Raw genomic sequence first — 18516 nt, 5'->3', positions numbered from 1 at the left:
ACGTGCTTCGTAACTGTCAGGTATGCTTGAAGTCTGCATGTGCATGCTCAATGAAAGCATAATGAACGGAAACAAAGCAATTTGAAGCAAAATTATTAATGATAATTTGTATTACAATTACAATTACAAAAAATTTGCTAACCCATATACATGTTCATGTAAAATAAGTAATTTGTAAAAACATTTGGAATGCATCGACAATTTATTTGGTCCTGATATGTATAGTATAACAAAAAATACACAATGAATGTTAATCTCTTACATAAAATCCACTCGGAATGCAGTTTGCAAAAAGAGTTGATACATGTAACATAAAAAATTACTTCAAAGACCTCAAAAACCAAGGTCAGGTACCAAAGTTTGAGCTGACACAATAATGAAACAAATCTCTCTGTAAATAATCAAATGATGTGTATCTTTACATCATTACAGGAGCAGACAATAACACGATACTCTTAACAGGATACAAAACGACAATCAATATTGTAATCGCACTTGAATAGAACTTTGAATAGTTTTATAAGTTTACATCATTACAAGCACTGACAATACGGTAAACCAACTATTATGTGCATCGATTTTATTTCACGATATACAAGAGATGAACTGGTTCGTGGCGGCTAATTTTTGCGACCAAGCCTTATCCACACCTGTTTTTTATTACAAGTATATGGCAAATACTGATCCGTGTTAAGAAATATTCGCGACAACGAGGCTTCCGTGAACCTCTCGAAAATTTCTTTGTGTGAATAAAAGTTGGTTGACAGTACCTGGATAAAAATACCAATATTCGTAAAAAGATAATAACAATTAAACAACACCTGGTTTAGAATACAAACATTTGTAAAGATTTAAAACAATTTTTACACATTAAAACAATAACACACGGCTATAGTTTTCATTAATGGCAAGAACTTGTATACTGTGTTTTAATCGATAAAACTTTGCTTAAAAATGTTACAATTAACTCTCAAAATTACCCAGTATTCATGATTGTAGTAAATTTAGTCTTTCCCTCAATGTATGCAAATGTACATGTATATCATGGTAAAATGAAGTAAAGGTACGTTGAGGAGCAAGCTCACAAATGATACCCTCCACTTTGAAAGTATAACTCAAGAATTTCTCTATTGGAAAGAAATGGGTGCACTAATTTTTCTAGTGACCTTGAACTTGCAAAAACCACCAAAGCTCACAGTCAGACCATATTTTGAGGTCATAAGCTACTTTTTTTAAGTAACATAATAGACAAAAATTATGCACTTTTCCTTCCATGACAAACTCTTATGTCATAAGCAATATTTGTGCGAAGTAGGAATTTCCAATGTTCCTTAATAAAAATATAAGGAACTAACAAAAATTAAGCATTTTTCTTTCCAGTGACCTTGAACTTGCCCAAATGACCTTGGTTCAGAATCATTTCACACCCTCAGATCATAAGCAATCTTTGTGTGAAGTAGGAGCTTTTAATGTTCCTTCTTAAAAAAAAGATATGGACCAGACATGATTGCTGTGATTCCTTTATACCTCCCAAACTTTGTTTGCGGGGAGCATATAATTCCTGTGATATAATAAATCATGGTAAAATTAATAATGCCATAAAATATATCTAACATTTAAATGTAAACACATGTACATTTGGTTAACAACAATTGTTAGCAAAAATATGGTAATGCTTCACGCATATTTACTCTAATAATCCACAACTTATTTTTCATTCTTATTTTAATTTTGTATTAAAAAATAGAACAAAAATGCTTTGCTGGATAAAATCTCACATCTAAAACTGATAATTCAAAATTAAATTATTAGTATAACCTAAAAAAACCCCCCAAAAAACAAAACCAAGTCTGACATGGAGTATTCTGGGATCACAATGTGTTTTACATATTGATTGGTAAAACAAATATTTTAAATACATGTACTTTAATCCACTTTATTAAAAAAAATAATGAAACCAAATAGCTATAAACAATAAAATGTCTGTTAATTGTTAAATTTGAGATTTCTATATAGTACCAAATAACACAACCATATATAACTGTTAAATGAAACTTAATAAAGTTGATGCTTTTTAAATGCACTTGTAATATACAATATAGAAATTAAAAAAATCAATTTGATTTTATTTGATATATTTGATACTATTTCAATTATAAAAAATTTCAAAATCAACTAATATTATGCACCATAAAGTAAAATCTATGAGTTTGATTATCAATATGTACAAAAATCTTTGGGGTATTTAGCACCATGCCTGAGTAAAAACTATCAGCTGAACCAGCTAGTACAACAATGTATATTTCAATACCGAGCTTTACAGAAAGGAAACTTAATTTGTTTGACTTGGCTTTTGTTTATATCTTAACATAAAGTACCCTGATATCCGAAAAAACAGAATAAACACAAACAAGGGCAAAATATATGCCCAGTAGGGCAGATCAATTCCATAGAAACGGAGAACTTCATTGGATGGGATATGGGTGGAGTTACTGTATAAACAGGTTCCAAACTGGGACTCAGATGTTGTAGATCTGACTGCGCATCTGCATGTAACAGAGATAAAAAAAAGTTTACAAATATTCTAAACAGGATGAGAATTAAATAACAATTTTTTCTCTTAACTGAAAGAAATTAAATCATTTAATAGTGGAACAAGTACAATCCATCTAAGATTGAAGGAAACAGAAAAAGAAATTATTAAAAAATAGTGTTTTTAAGCAGAAAAATACCACAATTTCCTCACTGTGAAGAATCTTATTTTTTTGAGAATGCTTGAGACAATATTGCTTACCAGTAAATTATGCACTAGGATGCTTGTTAAAAATTATAATCATAACAAAAAACAACCTAGTAACCCTTAGAATACATGTAAGCCAAATTAATACCCAACTAAAACACCTGCTATTTGATTTTTCATTCAATCTTAGAAGCAATCTCAATACAATTTTTATATCCATCTTAAATTATCTTAAAAATCCTTTCAATACAAACCTAATGTCCGGTCCATCATTAAACTCCAGACACATCATTGCACTAAATGTATACTGTAAAAAAGACACATACTTTATCCAGTCCAGCCAGAAAGGGAGACTCCTTGTGTAGAATCCACCTACAAGTACAGATAATACAATCACATCTCAATCTAACTTGGCAAGATTTGTTGAGAGTGAAATTTTTTGACTGACCCTGGATGAGATGTCGCATCAAAATTTTTCAGTCTCAACAAATCTTGCTGAGATTATTGTCAATCTAAAGATGGATGAAGTCATTTACACTGTAGTCTGTATAAAAGATCATATACCATACCGAGTAACATGGTAGCCATGATGTAGATTGTTGCCTGCGTCATCCCTTTTCTGATGTCCATACTTGCTATTCCAATAAAAAGTCCTACACTCTGTGACGTAACAAAAACAAATAAAAATCTTCAACAAGTCAAACAAACATTTGGTAAACAATAATGTGTAAAATTTGTTTATAGATATGTAATTCACAGACAACATATTTTCAAATTAAAACAAAAATAAAAGTGGGTTCTATATCAGTTGAATTATGTTTTATAAAATCTCGGTTAGATCACCTGTCCAGTTATAGCATGTATGAACAATGTCCCCAGCGTGGCAAAGTAGGACGAGACCCCATTGAGCCCCACTGACCAGTAGACGACCGTAATAAAGAACAGAGGCTGTACAAGAATGAGCACTAGTTCACTGGTCATCTTGGCCAGGTAGTAAGCGGAGAGGCGGTACCATCCAGCGAGCCGCTCTTTGTTAATAACCAGTCTCTCTAGTGGAACTAAACAACAGAAGACACAGGTGATAGAATGGAAAATACTGCAACAATGCATGTACAAATATTGAACAATAACTGTCAAATAATTGACTGTACAAGAACTAGGTACAATTTCATACAGATTTTGCCCTGTTTTAGAGTGAATTTTAAAAATATATAAATTTGAAATGTAACGTTTATTTACACAAAAATACCCATGAAATAAGAATCTGTAAATAGTTACGTGATTATACTTTCACAAGGTTAATTGTGATGTCATAAACAGTGCATTTTCATAAAACTGAGCAGAAGACACAAGTTTCTTAGTGTTTTTTTTAATAGAAAAATATGTTCGCAGCCGTCGCCCACGATGAAACTCATATTATAACTTTATCATGTGATTTCACATAAAATATATCAATATCGTTGTGGGCAAAGGCTGCGGACACATTTTCCTCTTCAAAAAACTATTAGAAAATGTGCCATTTTTCATCATTTTTGACTAAATCTTAGAAATATGCCAAAATGTCTAACTTTTTTTTAAAAACAAGATAAAACGTTTTAACCTGGTAGTTTATATACACACAAGTTCAAGATGGTATATGTGTATTTTTATGAGATTTAAACAACTTTTGAATTTTAGGGCAAATATTGAAAGAAACTGTACCTTCCTCTTTACGAACTCCACAAGAACAGGCAATTAATATTGTAAAAAATCATATACAAATGTACATAGTACATAAATTCTAGTAACTTGCATGCTTTTCACTGTTAATTATTAAACTTACACGCAGTGACTGTGTCAAATAGAGGTGTAAACCCCCAATGCATGGACATGTAGAATAACTACAATTAAAGAACATATATCAGGTATTCATCTGATGATATCAACGACAATCAGAACTACTGCAGATTTCTAATTAAATGCAAGGAATTAATATCGCATTAAATCACAAGAAACACCCCATGCAGAATTTAAAATCTCACTTTTATATCCTAAGAGTCAAGAACTACAAGAAAGTTGAATAATAGTTCAGTGTTATTGATTTTACGTTTTCAATTTGATACGAAAAGGCATAATCGTAGAATTAAGTACCCGCATAAAATAAGGAATCTACAGTATATGTAGTGATATAAAATTTAAAACAAAAACTTCAAGAATAAAAACAATTGATGATGCATTGAAATACAATGTACTGTATATCCGTTTTTCTTCTTGTGTCACAAAATTTGTGAAAATGGGGAAAATATGTAGCATTTTTAATTTCCGTCAGTCAATTTTTACAATTTTAAAAGTTTCTTACAGAAAATAATACAAGATATAATTTCTGCTTATTCAATATTTTGCAATTTGAAAGGGATTGCAAAAGAGCGAAATTAGATCAACACAAAAATTACCATAGCAACGGTAAACTGGCAGAATTACTCTATAAAAGTTTTGATGTCCCAGTACACCTGTACTTACCACTCCCATTCTGTCTCGGAGAGTCTCCTCTGTCCGAGGCAGCTGGAACCAAATCAAGCTGACTATGGCAGTGAGCACCACTGTCTCAATCAGTTTGAATTTGCTGAACATCTGGGACTTTGAAGTTTTGAATGTTCTCAGTGTAAGCTGTTTGTACTGGGTCAGGAAGCCTGTCGGCCATTTTTTGTCATCGAGCGGAGTTCTGGAGGATGATACATTATCAGCTTTGTCTAACTCCATTAAGCTGACGTGTACACTGTCTGCTGATGAAGAGATATAATACATACATGCATAACATAATAAATGAAATTCTTGGAAAACAAAGAATTCTAATATATGTATAACATTGGAATGTACACTTGCATATACATGTTGCATCATTTAAGCAAATATTCCAATTTGGAACCAAATTAAGATTTTATGAGTGACTTATCTGTGTCTACTAACTTATAGGATTTCTAAACAGCTTGTGTTGAATCAGACACCAAAATTTTTTTAAAACTTTGAGATGGTCTTGATATCTTTGAGACCTCCCCTGTAATCCAACCTGAGCCAGTAAGAAATCCTAGAAGTCAGTTGACAAAGTTAAGTAACCTGTATCAAAATGCAATTACATTGGTCCCTCTAATAAACCTCCATGACATTGACTTTATAGCATGGTAGAATAAGCGGTCATTTCTTTTTCTTGTTTTACAGCTATAAAGTCAGATGCAATTTGAAACATGTAAACAATCAAAATACAGTGGGGCCTCAGATATCCGGACGCCAGATAACCGGACGCTTCAGTTTACGGACGACATTATTTGGGAACATATTTTGTTTACGTTATTTTGTCTCATTTATCCGGAATTTCGTGTTCCGGATCCGGACGGTCTGTTTTTACCACAAAACACTGATTTGCTACTAATCTTGCTTCATTTAACCGGACGGTAAAATTTAATGATACCCTACTCAGTACAAAAGATTACCCCTGTCAATTAAGTTTCACACCTTTTTTACGTGCCAGACCCTCATGAGTAGCTTGTATTAACACACTGACTTCCCAAATCACTTTTAAAATTTGGAAAATTGCGAACAACAGTGTATCACACACATATCACACTTGGACACAAAAAATTTAGCTAGATTCGGTTATCATTATTATCCAGTTAATATTTCATGACAAAATAATAAAATAAACCAGAGTTCTTTATCTCCTAAAAACGTTCATATCAACAGACAACTCTAGCATGTGTTGCTATATGGTATGAAAGGCAAAAATCCCTAGTACAATGTATCAACACTATCATTATCATTCATGACAACATTAGACACATTTCAGATATCCGGACGCTTCATCTATCCGGACGATTGAACTTGGGAACGAAGGCGTCCGGATAACTGAGGCTCCACTGTAGTGTCAATGTAATTTAGATTTTATTTAGCTTAATACATATCTCCTTTACATTATGTCAAACAGTATGTGAATACTCCTACCTTGGGAAATTTAATAAGACCTTAATTAGATATTTTAAAGTACTTTTCTTTCTAAGTAGCATGTAACATGAGATTGGATTGGCTAATAAGCTGGGTGTAAATTTCTGTACACCCGACTTGAGCCAGAAGTACTGTAAATTCCTTATTTTACGCGAGTACTTAATTCTGCGATTTCGCTGTTTTGTATCAGATCGCGAGATAAATAAATCGCAATCACTATTTTTTTTGGTTAATTTCCTAAACTTCAAAACTGTCTGAAAAATTAAAATGAGACATTCTTTTCACGATTTTACCCGAAAATTAATTCCTCGCTTTCATTTAGGTATCTACAGTAAATGACGCGACATTAATATGCAGATTTATTTGGTTTACATAAGAAATCAATTTGTTATTCAGGTCCAACCAAGGGTCTTGGGGGATTTACCCCTGGTTGTGTTCCATGCGCCCTTTGGCCTCAGGTTGTATGAAAAACAACCCGAGGTAAATCCCCGTACACCCTTGATTGAACCTGGATAACTAATAGTACCCTCTGAATATACACGTAGGTGATAACATGTCAGGGGGGAAAGCCAACTCAAACACCCATACCATTGTAGATTTGCTCCACGATCTCTTGAGATGGTGTTGGGTCCGGCTCACCTTCTTTACAAACTTGTTCAGACTTCTTTAATTTAGATGACCAGTTGGAACTGGTCCTAGAATTGACAAAATTATTCAAAGAATGCTTTAAGTTTTTGTTTTTGCTTATGGTATGATTTATGATTGTAAATATATATACAAGAGAAGAGCAATCGAATATCCATACCTCATTTGATCCATTGCACTTATGATTTTTAACCTTGTTTTTTCATCTTCTTTCAATTTCTCCACTAATCAAGTAAAAGTATATAAATCATTAATTTCATTATTTATAGGAAATGAAGAAAAATAAAGAATACAATTTATATAAATAAATATGTGCTGTGATATCATTAGCATGTTTTACCTTATTTCACATGGTGTCTTACTTCAATATGCATTGGCTTATTAATAATTATAAAGTAAGATGTTAAATAAAGTTTAAATCAGAACAATTTGTATGCTGTAAGCCAACTTATATTCACATACTAAAAGAAATTTTCGCATGGTCGCAAGACCCTTGTCATTGCAAATATTTCTCACTGAAATACACTCATTCCTGAATGGCTATAAAATAATGACAAAGGTATAGAAATGGATTGATCGCGAAAATTAGACGCTGCAAACGAGTTTATCTCCCCTAATTCACAAATTAAAGTTGCAGTGAATAAAAGTAGGTTCACAGTATTCATTCAATGACATATATATTATAGATACAAGAGCTTACATATGAAATCTGCTGGATTATAATGGGAAGCCATGGGAACTCCCGCTTTGTGGAAAAATTCCACCACTTTCTCTGTATCACCGAAGTATGCCAGCTGTAATAATACAAATCATACTTTACACCCATAAATAAAATATACAAATAAACAATCCCCCCCCCCCCAAAAAAAAATAACAACCAAAAAAACCCAAACTAACAATAAACAAAATAAACAAACAAAAGTAATGTTTCCCTCCCTGTCTGAAATACAGTAAATTGACAGTAATTTAATTATAACTTATATCTAACTTGTTATCTTAGTATCTACAGTTTTCTAAGGTTTTTTTCCAAATTTTCATAAGATATTCACCAAAGCCGCTTTTTAATCAACTTTTGCAAGCAGAAATAGCAATGTAAAAACAAATGTAAACAAAACTAGGTCTTTTAAGTGTTAAAGCTAGGGGCTGTGTCATAAATACTGTAGTTCTGACCACAAGTATTTGATAAAGCATTGCCCTGTCATAAAGCAAAGGTTTACCACAAGTATACTGTATACAGGGAAATATTTGCCTTCCTTTTATTTTTGCCCTCAATGTCAGTGGGCCAATTCAAGTCTGGGCAAATGCCATTTGCTCAAATTATATCTCTTTTATTAACACAACTGCATCTGGCCATGGGCAAATTCAAGACGGGGTGAAGTTGTTTGAAAGTGTAGAGGGGCAAAAATAGTAAGGGGCAAATAAAACCCTTTATACAGTAGTATCTACTACAAGTATGAGTTAAATGAATGTTAGAATGTTACCATGAGGATGATACAGGTATACATGTATTAGGTGCTGTTAAATCACATGCAGATTAAGCACACAACAACGGGTCAATATCTACAACAGAAAAAAGCAGTACAAACTTGTAAGTTATCAAAACAAAAGAGAATATTTCACACAATGTTAGTGAAAAACTGACTGAAACAGTGACTCAAATCAAGCAAGGCAAGCAAAAAAAAAATAAATTAATACAAGTAAATATATATCACAAAAATTGTGCATTATTTGAGATTTCTGTAAAAAGAGCATTCCCTCATATTTCATGTAAAATTTTTATGACATAACAAATCCATAATTTAAGCACCTAACACAAAAAATTTCTTCAAGTCAAATAAAAAAATGAAGACTCTTTTCAGGGTTAATTTTTTCATGTAAGACATCTTCGTCCGAATATATATAACACATACAAAGTCTGTGATGATTTTAATCTAAGCAATGGTAAGCATTACAACATTCATACAAGCTTGGTTATTCATTTCAGAAAAAGAGAGATAAGAATTGAATCAGTTTGCCTCCATACCTCTCCATCAGAGATGAGCAGGAGTTTCTGGAACTGGTAGAAGATGAAGCTGGAGGGCTGGTGGATGGTGGCCACTACAGTTTTGTTATGGTTCCTGGCGTAGGTCTGTAGCATCTCTATCAGACTGAATGCTGTACTGTAATCAAGGCCCGATGTTGGCTCCTGTGTACATTGGAAAAGAACCATGGGTAATCATCAAGCACATCTTCCCAAGTCAAGGGTTTCTGATCAGCTTGGTTCTACATAAACCTTTGACCAAATAGGCAGAGTTTGACAGGGTTAGAAACCTCATACGCTGGTTGGTGTCATACAAGTTTGCATGATCCAATAAGAAACGCCGTTTCAATAATGATGTTAACTGTGTTTTGATCAATGTTGAACCGTTGTCAAATAAATTTCAGACAGACTAGTAAGTATTTGACCTACTGCTATCGGTTTTTAGTCCGAGTGAATCCATCTTTTCTACAAATATGATTTTGTTGATGGGAGCAGCCATATTGCTATACTGTTTCTGTTTGTAATGCATTCTCTGATTGGTCCGAACAAGAGGTCACAAAAGTTCCAAATTGAGTACACTCACTAGATGGCGTAATCGTTAACCCGCATATGTATTGTCTTTTCGGTCAAGGGTTTATGTAGAGCGGAGCGGATCAGAAACCCTTGACTTGGGAAGATGCAAGAGGCAAGAAAAGAAAGCATATCGGTATTTTAAAACAGTCCTAGTCCTGATGCATATTTCCTTAATAATTACTGAAAAAATTCTCTAACTTGTAATGAATAACATTCTCTTTCATCCATATACAAACAAGGTATCAATCAAAAGTATGTAGTACATGTAATTAAATATTGCAAGCATGCACACATCATAGATATCATAAAGACTGCTAACACCATGAGAGTTTTCTTCAATCAATAAAGAAATGTTATTCTTTGACAGGAGGTGTTTGTTATAGACTTTACTATTAAACTTTGATACTGTTATTCTTTATGAAGAGTTTGCATGTTTTATACTTTACTGTTATTCTTTAAGAGGAGGTGTTTGTTGTAGATTTTACTGTTATTCTTTAAGAGGAGGTGTCTGTTGTAGATTTTACTGTTATTCTTTAAGAGGAGGTGTTTGTTCTAGAGTTCACTGTTATTTTTTGACAGGAGATGTTTTTTTATAGACATTACTGTTATTCTTTGACAGGAGGTGTTTGTTATAGACTTTGTCAGGCAGTTCTTGTTATAGGCTTAACTTTAAGCTATTCTTTGACAGGAGGTGTATGTTATAGACTTCAGAGAAGGTGTTTGTTATAGACTTTACTGTTATTCTTTGACAGTGTGTGCTTGTTATTCTTACATCCAACAGAATGGTGACTGGGTCAGTAATTAATTCACAGGCAATGCTGGCTCGCTTCTTCTCCCCACCGGACAGACCCCTCACCCACACATCTCCCATTACTGTCAAAGCAACAGATCACCGATACAAACGATAATATACTAGGTCAATTTTCCTATTACTGTGGAATCATCATTATTCGTGAGGAACCAATGTTCGTGGCTTTTGTGGATAATCCTTGCCCACGAATTTACATCCCCATGAATGTATATACAATCATTTTTAAATATTTATTGAGATTAACCTGATTACACTACCGATGAAATTATGTCCCCACGAAACAGGAAAATTTTGGCTACCCCCATGAATAAAAATGGTTCCATAGTGTCTTATGTATACCAAAAGATTAGCATAATTTATAATATACACGTTTAGTAAAGATATATTTAGCTTTGGTGACTCATAACTTGGAATCTTTCATATTAAATAATAACAAATTAATATTACAATCTAGTGAAAAAGATTTGATGATTATTTAATCTACTTACTTGTGTCCACACATCTCGACAAATCCAAATCTTGAATGATTTCATTCACTTTTGAAGTGATCTGTGCGTTTGACATTTTTTCTGGTAAACGTATCCGTGCTGTAAACTGAAATAGAATAAAGAAAATTCTCTTGAAAAACAAATAGGGAAAATAAGTTACACTTAAAAATTAATTTTTTGAGTAAAAAGGTTTAGAGATATTCTTGGTATTTCTGGCTTGTGCAAGGGGGGTCTGGGGGTCTAGCTTATAGCTAGATTGTGTTTGAAATGCAATAATAGCTGGGTTTGTAAGGCATTATAGGCAGGGGAATTCCCCATCTCCGGGTCTTAGAGACAATCCTGTATAAACTTTAATGCTTTTTCATTGTTATACAATATTCATGTAACTCTAATCATGCTTTAACAAAATGGTCTCAAATCATAAAATGGTAGAACATGTTGTAAATGACCTGCAAGGTTTCTTTGAGTGTAAGACTTGAGAAAAAAATGTCCTGTTGTAAAACATAGCAGATCTTTCTTCTGAGGTCTTTGGTTATATTATGTCCGTTCACAGATATTGTTCCTGATGACAGAGGAGTTCTACCAGCTAAGGTATTCAGCAGTGTGGACTTTCCAGCACCTGTCGTTAATTAACATAATGAGACAAAAATTAGGACATTCTGACAACACTGTTTTATACTGATTGATAACTGTTTTAAATGTTGACCTTCTTTGGCAACCAGTCTACAAAATAATCTACTGCATTCTATCTAAGTGTTTGTAAACCTTTCCATGTATCCTACTGAGTACTACTCAATATCCACATATGGGAATCTTACACAATTTTAACTTTATTAGTTTTTAGATTTTCTTTCTTTTGAATATTGATATCTTTTATGGCATGCTTATGAATTATAATACTGTGGACTCATAATTGGTCGTGGGGGACCAAAGTTCGTGGCGTTTATGGGTAACCCTTGCCAACGAATTTAAACCCCCATGAACATATACACAACCATTTGTTTAATATTTATCAAAATTATCCCGATAACATTACCAACGAAATTTTGCTACCCATGAACATTGACCCCACAAATGAAAATGATTCCACAGTAAACCTTATCGCATGGAGTGTAAGGAAATTGCTAGAAGATTTTACAAATTGTATGAAATAATTATAATGTGTATTAAATGAAAAAAAAACCTCTTACCACTTGGTCCCATGACAGCCAGTAGCTCTCCTGGGCAGGCCAAACCACTCACATTGTTCAAAATGAGTTTCTTGTCCACCTCCACACACAGATTCCTGAAATCTAGCTCCATAGTGCTGAGCCTGAGTCAGTGGCCAGATCTATCAATAGAAATTAATAGTAAGTTAAGCCAGTAAAGAGGAAAAAGCCTGTCAGGACTGTTTAACTTGCTTTGTCCTTTTAAAGGGGATATTGGTCACAATTTGAGCTGAAAACGTCCCATTATTATTCCATTATTTTCCCATTCACTATACATTTCAATACTGATTGAGTTGGATACATGTAATGCCAGAGTTTTTTTTCTTATGCACAAGATGTCAATTGTTCTTTTAGTGTCAACTTGTCTAAAGATTCCTTTCAATATTTTTAAGGTCACCGTGGCTTTTCTCAGATTACCTCTATATAGCAAAACTAAATGTCTAATGCTTCTGAAGCCTTTTTAAAAATGCTATATAAAACGAACCAGTATCGTTACATAACTTATCTACTTTTCTGCTAACCATCTGACATAGGAACACAATTATTTTTCGAAGTGTATTTGATATGTAAACACCATTACAAGGAGTTGAAAATAAATACATGTACCGGTGTATTAAATGCTTTAATCGAAATCAAAACCATCCACGCAATGCCATTTACCTGAAGCAAAAGTAAATTTACAATAAACTTATGCAATGGGATGTTTTATGTCCTGTCTGTTTGTCCCAAGGCTCAAGGTGTAATGAAGTAAGTGCACCAGGTAGAGAAACATGACCATGAATACTGGACAAGTATGTTGATTTAATTAGGTCTATCACCAAGGTTTAGCTCTAGATCTGCACATTTACAATGAATACACAACAAATCAAAGTGAACATACATACCTGCATCAGACTATTCTGTAATCAATCACTCGGGCATTAATTTAATATGTTGTACAAATTCAAAAATATTCAAAAAGTACAATGCATCATAGAACTAAACTAACCTTAGACGGGTAAGAAGACCACCCTTGTGTTTGGTCAGGTAAACTAGAGTAGCCGCTTCTGTCCACCGGTCCATACAATACCTGTACCTGTAAGTTCATAAAGAAAGCTGACCTTATCCATGGAAATATAGCACAATGACCATTGCTGATCTCAAAGACCATTTCTATACAATGAACACTAATTTAGGATACTTCTAGGTTTAAATAGTGACCAACAATTTGATGTAAAATGAAAAGAAAACTGCAATCTACATTTTATGTCTCAATTTGTAATCAATTCATGCAATTTCATTTGTTACGGAGATATAGTCATGATAATAGATGAAAACATGAAATAAAGGGATTTTATTTAATGTATCAATAGTTCTTATCTTTAGAATGTTTAAATTAATTAAATATAATAAAAGTTTCATAATTCAATGGATAAAATGACAATAACTGTATGTAGCAGAATGAATAAAATCAATAAAGCTATAGAATATAGATTTTAACATATGACTTCACAGTGATCTTGCACTATATTTTCCTTGATAAATATAGAGGTGGATCAAACATCTGTAATGCCTTTACTAACTATAAGAGGATAAACTGTGATACCTGCCTCTGATGATTTTTTTTGGCTTAGATGGAGAGAGTATGAATACAAGAAAGAGTCATACCTTATTTTCATATCGATCCAATTTTAACTAATTTTGCATACATGTACAGTAAATATAAGTAGGGAGGACATAAAAAAGTATGTAATTTTTTCAGACTGGGAACTACTGTGATTTGTTTCTGTGATAGATGCAGAAGTTCAGATCGAGGTCTGTGATAAGTTAAAGAAAAGCCAAGCTGCAATAATGTAGCCCTCTCCGATTTTTTATACAGTAAAGTCGCCAATTCCGGGTCACATCAGACTGTTTCTTTGATATTTTGCAAAGCCGTTCTATTTAAATTTTATACTATATGTATATTGAAAGTACATTTTTTGAGTTAGTAAGCATTCATTTTGTTTTTGAAAATAAATTCCCGGAAACAATATTTACAGAGGCATTTCAACAAGGCATGGTTTCCCTACTTTCAAATCATTTTCTCCATTTTCGGGTCATGTGACTTCAAAGTGTCAGTATTGTCGAGTAATCGTCGCAGAACACAATTTTTATAAATTTGCAGCATATAAAAAATAATGCCGATCAGAAAATACATTTACAACTACTGATGCTCAAGTAACAGGGACCAATTTTTAAATGTAAATGACAGTCGTGATTCAGAATGAAATGATTGTCATTATGTCATCATTGTGACAAAAAGAAAAATAAACCTTAAGAAAAATAACAAACAAGATAAAAAAAAAATGACACCTGAGCTGGATGGATCATTTTATACAATTGAATCTCTTTTTTCTCTCTTTTACGTTATCGTAAATCCACAGAAAAATATGTTTCAGGTTTAGTGCCCCGCAATTGGGAAAATTCCTTCAGATTGATTAATTAATTGGTGTAAATTTATTTGAGCAGTTATCATGTTGAATAACTGTTGACATATAACTGAATGCATGTGCAATATTTTTCATCCATTACACCCTCCCACAACTTTTATATCAACCATGCTGCAATAATGAAAATAACATGTCAAAGATATGTGAAAATCTCCATCTCAAAAGCGCTTGATTTATAAATTCGTTTCACGGAGGGTCTGTATATGTTAATTTTCAAATATCGTCTAATGATCAAAGACAGAAAGGCCTATAGTTCGTGATCTATGTATTTATTAAGTTTTTTATGCTTCAATTTAAACAAGGTGACATGAAATACACACCAGTGACCCGGAATTGGAGACGACCCAGAATTGGCGACTTCACTTTATCATATACCTAGTAGTGTATCAGCCCTGATACACGTGTTTTGGACTAGGTGAGACAGCAATCAAAAGCTAGGGCTGTAATGCCCTTGGGTCTGATATTTCTCTGTCTCAGCCCATCGTCGAGGGGGTGTATTGCCCTCAAATTTAAAATCGCTAATTCTCAATTATCTATGCTTTGGTTAAAACTAGTAATAAATTAAATAAAGCATCACCTTACACGTCTGAATATTTTTATTTATCGCTGAAAATTGAAAAATAATTATTCAAAAATAGCGCCAAAAAGCATGTGTATCTAAATAAGGGGAGGTAACCTACACAACGGTTGTGTATTTAGAACAATAGCATGCTTTATTTAATATCAATCAGCATTTAAATTATTGAGGATAAAAAGAAGGATGGAACAAGACTAAATCATAGAAAACCAGACTTGAGATTGTAAAAATTAAGTGGTTTAAGTAACAGACACTCTTATGAACATTCTTGCTATAGCAGTATGGATTTTTATGAATGGAATCTGACAGGGAACTTACAAAATCCCAGTGAAAAAATTTGACTTCTTACGAAGTTGCGCAGGATGGAAGTTTCTCTCTTGATAATTATCAATTCTAGAAGATATAACTAGTGCTTCATCTCAGACAACAGACTCCATTCTATATTCTACTGGCGTGCAACCAGATCTTGCTGAGTACCATTTCTCGCCAGTACATTTTGACGTCATTTTATCTACACATAAAATTATAGACGAAAAATGATGTCAAAATGTACTGGCGAGAAATGGTACTCGACGAGAACTGGTCGCACGCCAGTACTGTATTTCAAACGACGATGGTTTGTCAATAAAGTCCAACAACTCTTACAGTTCTTAAAACACATAAAAAGGAATAAAAATGAACAAGTTTTGTAAATGTGAAAAAAATCCATACTGTATCTTCTTCATCATAAATCATATGGAATTTGATTTTGAATAAAGTCTTTGACTTTAGATATATGATATAAACGACATCAGTTTTTTACATCACACTGTTGTTTTGATCTCGGCCCTGAAATCAGCCCTCGGATGTTATCGGCCCGCGCCCTTCGGGTTTGGGCCGATACCAACCGCTCGGGCTGATACCAGGGCCGAGATCAAAACAACAGTGTGATATTCTATATGTATCTGATGTTTACTCCCCCAAAAAAGAAATCGGGAGAGGCCTACATTATTGCAGCTAAGAAAAGCCAACTTCTTTAGCCGATCTACTGAGTGACAGTTATCGAACTACAAACATAACTGATATGTGCATTTAAAATATGTGTCTAAATTAAATGACTTACAAAACAGCTGCATCCAGAAACATAAATCGGAAATTTCTCTCATCTGAGAGGTATAGAATAGGGTACTTTTTATATCCTATAACCAGGCACTATAACCAGGATGTGCGCATGCGTGAACCAACTTTCCATCGGGATCGGTAAACGATTGGGAGGAAATTCGAAAGCTATTTGGAGGAACTTCGAACTGATATATGTGCAATTTAAAAATGCGATTTTTATATGAAAAATATGATCAGAAGTGTTAAAAATGTTATGTACATTAGATTTTACACCAAAAAATTAAATAAATAATTGAGAGAACAATCAAAATCAATGTTACAGGAAAACAACAGGCACTTAGCATCGGAGGGGGGGGGGGGGGTGGAATGGGGGCAGGGACAGGGGGACGGGACCGCCCCCTCCAGCACACGTTTTCTTGCAGGAAATATTTTTCTTGAATTAACTTATAAAAAAGTAAATTAACATACAGTTGCAACCCCCAATGTTTTTGGGACCATGTAAAATTTGAAATGAAAGAGAGGAAATAAACTGTGAAATTGAAGTTAAAGGTACACTTTGCCCCCTACCCCCACGGATTAGGATTTTCAATTATTTAAAAAGTATTTTTGAGTTGGTTTTTTTTTCAAGGCAAGATTGGATGAGTCTGCCCTCAACCCACTTTGCTACGATGCTAGGTGCCTGAACAAAATATCATGGTTTCATTACATACATGTATGCTAGTATAAAGACTTTATGTAAACCAATATTATCTCGTGCATTGTTCCATTCACCAGGTTCTACAAACACCTTAGTCCAAAATAAATAAAAAATCCAAGACTAGGAGGGGAAGAAAGAAGAAATCTATTTTCCTTCTTTTTTTACTCAGGAGCTATTTTGTTGGGGGGGGGGGGTATTAGGGGTGAACAGGTCACTGACCCCTTGAAGATCTACCCATGACCTATCACCAGGGTCTGTATACACATAACCAGGGTCAGTATACCCATCATCATGGTCTCCAGGGTCAGAGTACGTATCACCAGAGTCTGTGTGCCCATCACCAGAGTCTGTACACCCATAACCAGGGTCAGTATACCCATCACCAGGGTCTCCATACCTATCACCAGGGTCAGAGAACGTATCACCAGAGTCTGTGTGCCCATCACCAGAGTCTGTACACCCATAACCAAGGTCAGTATACCCATCACCAGGGTCTCCATACCTATCACCAGGGTCAGAGTACGTATCACCAGAGTCTGTGTGCCCATCACCAGAGTCTGTACACCCATAACCAGGGTCAGTATACCCATCACCAGGGTCTCCATACCTATCACCAGGGTCAGAGAACGTATCACCAGAGTCTGTTTGCCCTTCACCAGGGTCTGTACACCCATAACCAGGGTCAGTATACCCATCACCAGGGTCTCCATACCTATCACCAGGGTCAGAGTACGTATCACCAGAGTCTGTGTGCCCATCACCAGAGTCTGTACACCCATAACCAGGGTCAGTATACCCATCACCAGGGTCTCCATACCTATCACCAAGGTCAGAGTACGTATCACCAGAGTCTGTGTGCCCTTCACCAGAGTCTGTACACCCATAACCAGGGCCAGTATACCCATCACCAGGGTCTTCATACCTATCACCAGGGTCAGAGTACATATCACCAGAGTCTGTGTGCCCATCACCAGGGTCTGTATACCCATAACAGGGCCAGTATACCCATCACCAGGGTCTCCATACCTATCACCAGCGTGTCCATACCTATCACCAGAGTCTGTGTGCCCATCACCAGAGTCTGTACACCCATAACCAGGGCCAGTATACCCATCACCAGGGTCTCCATACCTATCACCAGGGTCAGAGTACGTGTCACCAGAGTCTGTGTGCCCATCACCAGGGTCTGGATACCCATAACCAGGGTCAGTAT

At 34.5% G+C, this 18516-nt stretch overlaps 1 protein-coding gene across 4 annotated transcripts; it reads right to left on the bottom strand.

Annotated features, from left to right (window-relative positions):
• Window positions 1–183: 183 nt before the first annotated feature.
• Window positions 184–16674, bottom strand: LOC105341512 (uncharacterized). Of its 4 annotated transcripts, XM_066084491.1 has the most exons (17): window positions 16608–16673; window positions 13449–13535; window positions 13121–13296; window positions 12443–12582; window positions 11702–11871; window positions 11253–11358; window positions 10726–10826; window positions 9384–9545; window positions 8061–8154; window positions 7521–7584; window positions 7304–7410; window positions 5240–5502; window positions 4563–4620; window positions 3584–3798; window positions 3310–3400; window positions 2995–3112; window positions 184–2546 (listed from the first exon to the last, which is right to left on the bottom strand). In XM_066084491.1, the coding sequence occupies exons 4-17, from the start codon at window positions 12552–12554 to the stop codon at window positions 2333–2335; spliced, it is 1875 nt and encodes a 624-aa protein (XP_065940563.1). In that variant the 5' UTR covers window positions 12555–12582; window positions 13121–13296; window positions 13449–13535; window positions 16608–16673; the 3' UTR covers window positions 184–2332. The 4 variants fall into 4 exon arrangements, with proteins under 4 accessions (XP_065940563.1, XP_011446375.4, XP_034308433.2 ...); XM_011448073.4 differs by lacking the exon at window positions 13121–13296 and having other exon boundaries at window positions 16608–16674; XM_034452542.2 differs by lacking the exon at window positions 13121–13296 and having other exon boundaries at window positions 5240–5499; window positions 16608–16674.
• Between the last annotated feature and the right edge of the window lie 1842 nt (window positions 16675–18516).

The sequence above is a fragment of the Magallana gigas genome, chromosome 5 (genome assembly GCF_963853765.1).
Source record: "Magallana gigas chromosome 5, xbMagGiga1.1, whole genome shotgun sequence".
Lineage (NCBI taxonomy): Eukaryota > Metazoa > Mollusca > Bivalvia > Ostreida > Ostreidae > Magallana > Magallana gigas.
Note: the sequence above shows the minus strand (reverse complement) of the source record. Positions and strands in the feature narration are given on the sequence as shown.